This window comes from Thunnus thynnus, chromosome 10 (assembly GCF_963924715.1).
Source record: "Thunnus thynnus chromosome 10, fThuThy2.1, whole genome shotgun sequence".
Classification (NCBI taxonomy): domain Eukaryota; kingdom Metazoa; phylum Chordata; class Actinopteri; order Scombriformes; family Scombridae; genus Thunnus; species Thunnus thynnus.
In genome coordinates, this window is record NC_089526.1 from 736,293 (window position 1) to 745,979 (window position 9,687).

Here is a 9,687-nt window from a genome sequence, read left to right on the forward strand (position 1 = left end):
AATGAATTAAACATCAGTTTCAGTCATTTTTTACTGTAACAGACAGAAACCGACTGAACCAACATGCATTTATAATCTGTGTTCTACTGAAACATCTTTACATGATGTAGTTAAAAACTGATTTATCTGCCTGGATCTGTGTTTCTGTCTGTGTTTCTGTCTGTGCCTCTGCAGACTTCACCTCCCTCATTAACAGTTTTTGACTCTAATTAGCAGTCAGTCGTCTCTGTGTGACCTTTACTGACACAAATTAAAGCATCACTGTTTCCGCGCTGACCCTGATGTTTCCACGGAAACCAGAGTCCTCATATTCACTGCAGCCTTTAATTGTCACATGATCAATACTGGATTAATAACGTCATCAGCTGAGTGAGGATCAAAACTGTCCAATCAGGAGACAATTAGCATTAGTCATGTGACGCCTGTAACCATGCCCGCAGGAGCGGCGCCGTGACCTGGCGGCCAAACTGTGTGATTACAATGTCACGGCTGTCACATGATGATTTGTGAAAGAGACGTCTGTAAATCAGCAGATACATTTTTTTGAGCATCACAACCTGAAATGAATCATTTCATTATCAGAATTTGATCCATTTGGTCCGATAATATTTGGAAGTCTAGAAGAGCTGCACAAGTTAGTGGAGGGCTAAACGTCACGTCTCTGGTGTGCACAGTCTGCGGGAGAGATAAACAGACTTGATGTTGGTTTGACGTGATGTTGGCGAGCAGAAACACGCCTCTCGATGGCGCCTGTGTTCTGCCCTAAACGTGCATCCTGAAATGTAAACATCATCATCACGCTGAACGTCAGCGAGCGTCGGCGTGCAGCTCAAACCCACAAACACCTGAGTCTGTTTTATCTCACAGGACATAACTTCAAATTTAAGACAAATACTAAAGTCTGACATTTAAAAGTTTTTATTACAGTAAAATAACCAGATCAAGTTTTCAGCTGCTGATGTTTCTTCTTCTACGTCAGTAACGCTGCTGTGGAAGAAACAGGAAGTTTATAATCAAACATGAGGAAGTGAAATTAAACGAATCATTATCTGAATTATCAGCAGGTGAGAGAAAACAGAGAGATCGCAGAGACGTAATAACTTTGCTGTGTGTTTAATGGACAAGAGATCAGAATCATGATGAAGACTATGTGATACAGTCAAAAGCTCCAGAGTCCATTGAGTCCATTCAGAATCATTTTTAGCGGAGGCTGTGATGTCATCCTGTCTGTGTGACCTGCAGAGTCTACATCAGCGAGCAGAACCGAGACCGCCACCTGGACACGAGGGGCTCGGGGGGCGGAGCCTCTGCCTCCTGGGCCAATGAGGTGTCACTGAAAGAAAACAACCACCAATGAGGACCAATCAGAGTGAGGAGTCTTTTTCCTTCCTGTTAATGTTCTTCGTTGTTTACTGAAAACATTTAATAAAGTTTTTCTGTGATTTGATTGACAGGTGTCAGTTACCTGTCAGTCTGAGGGTTCTGTCTGTCCGACCACAGCTCACCTGAAAACACACAAGTACGTCATCAGATCCACTTCCTGTCAGATTAAAGCTGTCTGATTGTTCTGATGTGATATTGATTATTAGAATGGTTCTCCTGAGTTCTCCTCCAGGACTGAAGAGACCTCAGTAGAACATCGGAGAACTGTGGAGAACCAGGTGTTCACCAGGTGTTCACCAGGTGTTCACCAGGTGTTCACCAGGTGTTCACCAGGTGTGTCAGGTCGCAGTGACTCACTGTGCTGCAGCTGGTCTGAACTGGAAACAAGAGGCGCAAACATTCAGCTGTTTGTTCTCACTGGATCTTAATGTGTGTGTGTGTGTGTGTGTGTGTGTGTGTGTGTGTGTGTGTTACCTGTGCAGTTCAGGTGCTGTGTACTCTGGTCCTTCAGTGGCTCCGCCCCCTGCTGACCCACAATGCTCCGCTGCTTCCTGTTCTGTTCACACACTGACTGTTAGTGTTTCACACCCCAAACAGCTGTTACCATGGCAACACAACATCTGGTTGTTGTTTTAGTTCCTTATTAATAATTCAAATGATTAAAGTATAAAACATAAACAGCACCATGTTGTGTCAGTCACTGAGGTCAGTCTGTTTCTACCTGTAACTCACCTGGCTCCTCCCCCCTCCTCCTGTCTGGTTGCTGATTGGACGCTCTACCTGGACTCTGTGTGATGTCAGACTTCCTGTGTGGAGGGCGGAGCAGAAACATGATTATTGATTAATAACAAAATCAATAAATTATCATCATAATGATCTGGCTCAGGTGAGTCTCATCTTAATGTCAGAGCTGATTGGCTGTTACCTGCCATGCTGTCCGACAGGTGGCCTGAGTGGGCGTGGCCTCTGTGTGATTGAATAAAAAGGAACAGGTGATTAGTTAAAATAATGTGTTGGATGCAGGTGTGATGTGGTGTTGTGGTTGGGTGCAGGTGTGATGTGGTGATGTGGTTGGATGCAGGTGTGATGTGGTGTTGTGGTTGGATGCAGGTGTGATGTGGTGTTGTGGTGTTGTGGTTGGATGCAGGTGTGATGTGGTGTTGTGGTGTTGTGGTTGGATGCAGGTGTGATGTGGTGTTGTGGTGTTGTGGTTGGATGCAGGTGTGATGTGGTGTTGTGGTGTTGTGGTTGGATGCAGGTGTGATGTGGTGTTGTGGTGTTGTGGTTGGATGCAGGTGTGATGTGGTGTTGTGGTTGGATGCAGGTGTGATGTGGTGTTGTGGTTGGGTGCAGGTGTGATGTGGTGATGTGGTTGGGTGCAGGTGTGATGTGGTGTTGTGGTTGGGTGCAGGTGTGATGTGGTGTTGTGGTTGGATGCAGGTGTGATGTGGTGTTGTGGTTGGGTGCAGGTGTGATGTGGTGATGTGGTTGGATGCAGGTGTGATGTGAATGGATGCAGGTGTGATGTGGTGATGTGGTTGGATGCAGGTGTGATGTGAATGGATGCAGGTGTGATGTGGTGATGTGGTTGGGTGCAGGTGTGATGTGGTTGGATGCAGGTGTGATGTGGTGTTGTGGTTGGATGCAGGTGTGATGTGGTTGGATGCAGGTGTGTTGTGGTTGGATGCAGGTGTGATGTGGTTGGATGCAGGTGTGATGTGGTGTTGTGGTTGGATGCAGGTGTGATGTGGTGTTGTGGTTGGGTGCAGGTGTGATGTGGTGATGTGGTTGGGTGCAGGTGTGATGTGGTGTTGTGGTTGGGTGCAGGTGTGATGTGGTGTTGTGGTTGGATGCAGGTGTGATGTGAATGGATGCAGGTGTGATGTGAATGGATGCAGGTGTGATGTGAATGGATGCAGGTGTGATGTGGTTGGATGCAGGTGTGATGTGGTTGGGTGCAGGTGTGATGTGGTGATGTGGTTGGGTGCAGGTGTGATGTGGTGTTGTGGTTGGGTGCAGGTGTGATGTGGTGTTGTGGTTGGATGCAGGTGTGATGTGAATGGATGCAGGTGTGATGTGAATGGATGCAGGTGTGATGTGGTTGGATGCAGGTGTGATGTGGTGTTGTGGGTCATGTGATCAGACCTGCAGACTGACAGTCAGACTCTGCTGCAGAGCTGCAGTCAGACGCTCCACCAGACGATCCCGAACAGAACCAGAACTCTCCTGAAACGTTAGTTAGAGTGATGTTAGCGGAGGTTCGGCATCTGATCGGGTTCAGTGGAAATAAACATCCTGTGAATAATAATAATGTTAATAATCGTTTCCTCTGCAGGAGAACTGTGTGAGCACAACAAGGGAAACTGAATTTCACAGTTTTATTGTACCTTTGTTTGGTTTTCCAGCCTGATCAAAAAACAAATAAACCAAACCCAGATGAATCAGACAGTGAGCTGAGTTGTTACCTTGCAGTGAGACAGAGCAGTCAGAGCCTGCTTGTAGAGCTGAATAGCTTTCTGCTGCTTCCTCTGCTTCAGGTAACAGTCTGCTAACGACTCACACACCTGCACCTGAGCGCTGTGGTCCTCTGCAGAGAGACAGACTGAGTGAACACAAATCAAACTGTCATGAGACATTAAACTGACAGTTACAGTTGTACCGTCGTTCACTTCCTGCTGAATATTTCAGTGTTTTTGCTTTTAATGTCACAGTGAATCATCTTCCTGTCTGTCTGATGAAAACTGTGACCTGTGCTGTTCGTGTCCTGGAGTTCTAGCAGCTGTGGATCAATAATCATTATTAAACATTAACAAACAGTCAGTATTTGTGTTATTCAATCAAAGGATCATTCTTTAGAAATCATTCCTCCTGACTGCTGGACTCTCAGACAGACTTGATTGTGACTGAAATGTTTTGCTTTCTTTTTTCTTTTAGTTATTATAAATGAGCGTATCTGTACATATGTTCTTATAATTGTAGTTTAACATACTGCTATATCTAGAGCTGTGGTTCCCTTAAAATAAAGCAGTCTACCTCGGACCCCTCGTCACAACGTCTACCAGTTATTTTGTTTTATTTGAATAACTTGAGAAGATAAAACACAGTTTTCATGATAAATAAAGTAAAAAATGGAGGAAAGCTTGAAAAAAAAGAAAATTGTGTGTCAGAAATGTTTTTTTCTGTTGTCCTGTCCCATCATCTCATGACCCCTTAGATTAACCCGCGACCCTTTGTGGGGTCCTGACCCTCACGTTGGAAACCACTGATCAAGGGAATGACAATATTTCAGTTACTGCAGTTGTCCAGAGGCGGGTTTTTGTTTGTTATTTATTTATTGTGATTAGATTTATTCTGTCAGTGAAACAGCAGAACAGGTGGAGGTGTGATGATGATGTCAGGTACCGGTGTCTCTGAAGCCCTGCAGAGCGTGGATGAAGCTCTCTGCTGCCTCCTCCTCCTCACCCAGCTGACTGCAGGCAAACGCCAAGTTACTGAAACACCGAGCCTGGTCGCCACGGCAACCCAGAGAGCCTACATACACCACACACACACACACACACACACACACACACACAAACACACACACACACAAACACACACACACACACACACACACACACACACACACACACAAACACACACACACACACACACACACACACACACACACAAACACACACACACACACACACACACAAACACACACACACACACACACACACACACACAAACACACACACACACAAACACACACACACACACACACACACACACACACACACACACACACACCACCTGACTGATAAATATCTGGTTCTTTTCCGGGTATTTTTGGCAAACTGCAGATTCTGCTTTTGTTTGCATGCTACATGCTATATGTTATATGGTACATGCTACATGCTATATGCTATATGCTATATGCTACATGCTATATGCTATATGCTATATGCTACATGCTATATGCCACATGCTACATGTTATATGCTACATGCTATATGCTACATTTCTGGAATGCAGCCTGAATATCTGAACACACACAGCTACGACTTCCTCCTCTGTCGACCTGCAGCTGAGCAGTGTTCTGATTGGCGGAGTAGGACAGTGTGATTGATCATGTGATTGATCTCACCGTAGAGTCCGGCAGCTAGCCTGTGGTAGCCCGCCGCAGCAGTGAAGCGGCCCACAGAGTTGAGGGCGGCCCCCAGGTTGTGCAGCACGTTGGCCAGCAGTGGGGGCTGCTGAGAGGCGGGGCCCAGAGCCTGCTGGAAACACGCCACCGCCTCCTTGAAGCACCTGAGCCGGCAGTAAGACACGCCCACTGACAGGTACAGCTCACCTGCACGGCAGCAGAGTGAGTCATCAATCAATCAATCAATCAATCAATCAATCAATCAATCAATCAGGTTATTGGTTCATTAAAGGTGATTACCCAAAGTCCTTGGATCAGTGACGCTGTCCGTCAAAGTCAGACACTCTGTCAGCACGCCAATGATGTCACCCTGGCTGAACTGATCTGATTGGATCATGTGTCTTCCTGCCTCTTTGAGGGCGCTGGCTGCAGAATCCAACATGGCTGCCACTCTGTAGCTCTCAGCTGCCCGTAGGAAACCCTGAACCGCCAGAGACCAGTCCTACACACACACGCACACATGCACGCACGCACACACACACACACACACACACACACACACACACACACACACACACACACACACGCACGCACGCACACACACACACACACAAACACGTTGTTTAATTTGTAACACTGGTTGCTAAGGTGGTTGCTAAGGTGGTTGCTAAGGTGTTTCCATGTGTTGTTCAGCTCCAACATGTACGGATGGATTTGAGAAGTTGACATTTGGAGTAAAGAAGGAGAAAAAGAAGTGAAATCCTGCTACTATAGTTTGTTTACGTAGCCTCCGGAGCCGGAGGAAGCTTCCTGAAGCTGACCAATCAGAACAGAGTGGGCTCATCAGGAGGCGGGGCCTTAAAGAGACAGGAGCTAAAACGGCCTGTTTCAGACAGAGGCTGAACTGAGGGGCTGCATAAAGGACCAGTAGAAGATAAATAAGGAGTTTTTAACTGGAAACCAGTAAAGATATTCCAGTATTTCCTCCACAATACACAAACAACCACACAGACAGACACCTGGCACATTCAGAGTCAGTTTCAGGTTCTGACCTGGTCTCGGCTGTAGCAGCGGCTCATCTCCATGCAGGCGTCTCCTTCGCTGCCTCCGTCTCCCTGCGACCTGTACAGCTGAGCAGCCTGCAGGAAGTAGGCGGCAGCCTCTCGGCTCTGCCCCAGTGCATTGTGGGCCAAGGCCAGGTTGAACTGGAGGTCCGGGAGGCGCTGGGCCTTCGGACCGGGCTGAGCTCTCCGCAGGAAGTCCAGACCCTTCTGAGGTCTGCCCGCCTCCACGTAGGCTGCACCCAGATTAAAGGAGCAGACCGCCAGGACCCGAGAGTCCTGCAGCTGACATCAGAGCAGAGCATGATGGGAAATTAATGACATAATGACATGTATGTTGTTGTTTCTGATTGGTTCCCTGCAGGGATCAATACTGAGTCATCATGTTCAAACTCTTCACACAGAAAGCGTTCAGTGACTACAGCCTTCAAATGTCCTCAAAACATTTGACATGTTTACATCCTCACTGCCAAACTCTTCAGTTTCTGTTCCAACACTAACATGTATTCATACTGAAATACATCTATAATCAACCAAAACACAAGACCAAAGCTTCCTGCTGCGTTTCTATGACTCGTTCCATCAAAGTGACGAACTAATCCAGAACCTGCAGCACAAAGACCAGAAATAATAAACAGCTTCCTGACATGTGACCTCTGACCTCGACACAAACATGATGATGAAACATGAACATTATTTCATTTATTTTATCATGTTTGTGTTGAGAGAGCTGAGGTCACAAACTGCTTCAGTCTGTTGAGTTTTAATCGACAGTGTCAATTTGATCTCTTTGACCTTTGACCTCAGGTGTCTCACCTCCTCTGCAGCCTTCAGAGCGTTCTTGAAGCAGCTCAGAGCGTCTTCTGTCCGTCCCTCCTGCAGAGCTCGGTGTCCCCGACATGTTAACTCCTCGATGTCTGCCGTCTGATCCTCAGAGAGATCCGCAGCCTTCCTCCTCCCCTCCCTCCTCTTCCTCCTCTTCTTCCTCACCTGCTCCTCCTCACCTGCAGGGCTCGCATCAGACGCCATGTTGGACCTGCAGGACGACTCACCTGGACGCCGTCTGAAGAGACAGAGATGATAAAAAGACCTGTCGTTAACAATCAATCAGTAGATTGTTTTGATTGATTAGTGATTTATTTCTTGAAATGTTAAATATAAAGATAAATCTTTGGTGTCCAGAGTCGAGTCTGACCAACAGTAAACTTTAAATAGTTAAATCCAACTATTTCAGATGTTTATATCATGAAATATAAAGATGATACACTGACAAAACAACAGTTCAGTATTATTCAATCTGCTGATGAAGACCATGTGATATGAAGAGCCGCTACTAAATGGCCCAGTGAAGGTCAGGAATAAGTGAAGTGATGCTCTGCAGGAGATGAACGTCTCAGTTAGTGGAGCTAAAGTTTGAGTTAACAGCTCCCTCTGCTGGAGACATGAACACATGACCAGTTTAGAAAAACATGTTGACATGTTCATGTGCAGGAGATGAAGAAGTACTCAGATACTTTACTGCAGTAAAAGTACCAACACAGCAGTGTAAAAATACTCCGTTACAAGTAAAAGTCCTGCATGAAAAATCCTCCTACAGTAAAAGTACATAAGTATTATGAGCTTGATGTAGTTAAAGTATTGCAGTAAAAGTACATAAGTATTATGAGCTTGATGTAGTTAAAGTATTGCAGTAAAAGTACATAAGTATTATGAGCTTGATGTAGTTAAAGTATTGCAGTAAAAGTACATAAGTATTATGAGCTTGATGTAGTTAAAGTATTGCAGTAAAAGTACATAAGTATTATGAGCTTGATGTAGTTAAAGTATTGCAGTAAAAGTACATAAGTATTATGAGCTTGATGTAGTTAAAGTATTGCAGTAAAAGTACATAAGTATTATGAGCTTGATGTAGTTAAAGTATTGCAGTAAAAGTACATAAGTATTATGAGCTTGATGTAGTTAAAGTATTGCAGTAAAAGTAGTGGTTTGGTCCCTCTGACTGATATATTATTATATATGACATCATTAGATTATTAATAGTGAAGCATCAGTGTTAGAGCAGCATGTTACTGTTGTAGCTGCTGGAGGTGGAGCTAGTTTACACTACTTTATATACAGTTAGCTAGTTTAGTCCAGTGGTTCCCAACCTAGGGGTCGGGCCCCTCCAAAGGGTCAGCAGATAAATCTGAGGGGTCGTGAGATGATTAATGGGAGAGGAAAGAAGAAAAAACAAAGTTCTGATACACAAATCTGTTTTCAGTTTTTGGACTTTTTCTCTAATCTTTGATTTTTGCTGAAATATTGGATCATTTGAACATTTATTGAAATGAAAGCATGTGAGAAGTTTAGAGGGAAAAATCACTATTTGGTGGAGCTGTTAACAACTCATAGACATGTGAAATGTGACCCCGACTACACACTGCTTTTTGTAAGACGTCAAAAGACAAAAAGGTTGGAAACCACTGGTTTCACCTTTAACAATGTGTTGTATTTTAAAAGCTTGTTATATTATCCATTGTGTCAAATCTTCATCTGAAAAGTAACTAAAGCTGTCAAATAAATGTAGTGGAGTAGAAAGTACAATATTTCCCTCTGAAATGTAGAAAGTAGCATCACATGGAAATACTCAAGTACAGTACAAGTACCTCTAAACTGTACTTAAATACAGTACTTGAGTAAATGTATTTAGTTACTTTCCACCACTGCTGATACTATCTTTACATAAAGCTATTTTAAAGCTATTTTTAATTTTAAAACGACTAGTACTACTAATACTTCAATTACTACAGCTGCTGTGGTTACTAGTGTAACTAGCTGCTAACCTGCTGCTAGCTAAAAGTGAACACAAACACTCACCGTTTCCAGGTGAAGATGATGATGATGATGAAGACACGCTATTAAATGTGAACCTAACTGACAGGTAACCTGAATGTGTAACTAACTGTTCTCTGTCTCTTATAAAGTAAAATTCTTTTGACTTTAATGAGTGAAGCGGCTAAAGGTACTACTGGCTAAAGTTGTTTGACTCCGTTGCTATGGTAACCTGGGAGAGTGGGAGTTTAAACAGTATTAAATTCAGACTGAACTACAAACTAATTTAAGGTGATTAAGTTT

At 44.3% G+C, this 9,687-nt stretch overlaps 1 protein-coding gene across 6 annotated transcripts; it reads right to left on the minus strand.

The window, feature by feature from the left end:
- Positions 1 to 1,097: 1,097 nt before the first annotated feature.
- LOC137190715 (tetratricopeptide repeat protein 24) lies at positions 1,098 to 9,682 on the minus strand. Of its 6 annotated transcripts, none has more exons than XM_067600259.1 (14): positions 9,430 to 9,682; positions 7,390 to 7,636; positions 6,565 to 6,858; positions 5,813 to 6,014; positions 5,513 to 5,719; positions 4,786 to 4,914; positions 3,849 to 3,985; positions 3,529 to 3,609; positions 2,309 to 2,349; positions 2,116 to 2,189; positions 1,858 to 1,939; positions 1,741 to 1,760; positions 1,466 to 1,505; positions 1,098 to 1,333 (listed from the first exon to the last, which is right to left on the minus strand). In XM_067600259.1, the coding sequence occupies exons 2-14, from the start codon at positions 7,600 to 7,602 to the stop codon at positions 1,246 to 1,248; spliced, it is 1,608 nt and encodes a 535-aa protein (XP_067456360.1). In that variant the 5' UTR covers positions 7,603 to 7,636; positions 9,430 to 9,682; the 3' UTR covers positions 1,098 to 1,245. The 6 variants fall into 6 exon arrangements, 4 of the variants coding, with proteins under 4 accessions (XP_067456360.1, XP_067456362.1, XP_067456359.1 ...); XM_067600261.1 differs by having other exon boundaries at positions 3,849 to 3,970; positions 7,390 to 7,625; positions 9,418 to 9,682; XM_067600258.1 differs by having other exon boundaries at positions 7,390 to 7,625; positions 9,418 to 9,682.
- Between the last annotated feature and the right edge of the window lie 5 nt (positions 9,683 to 9,687).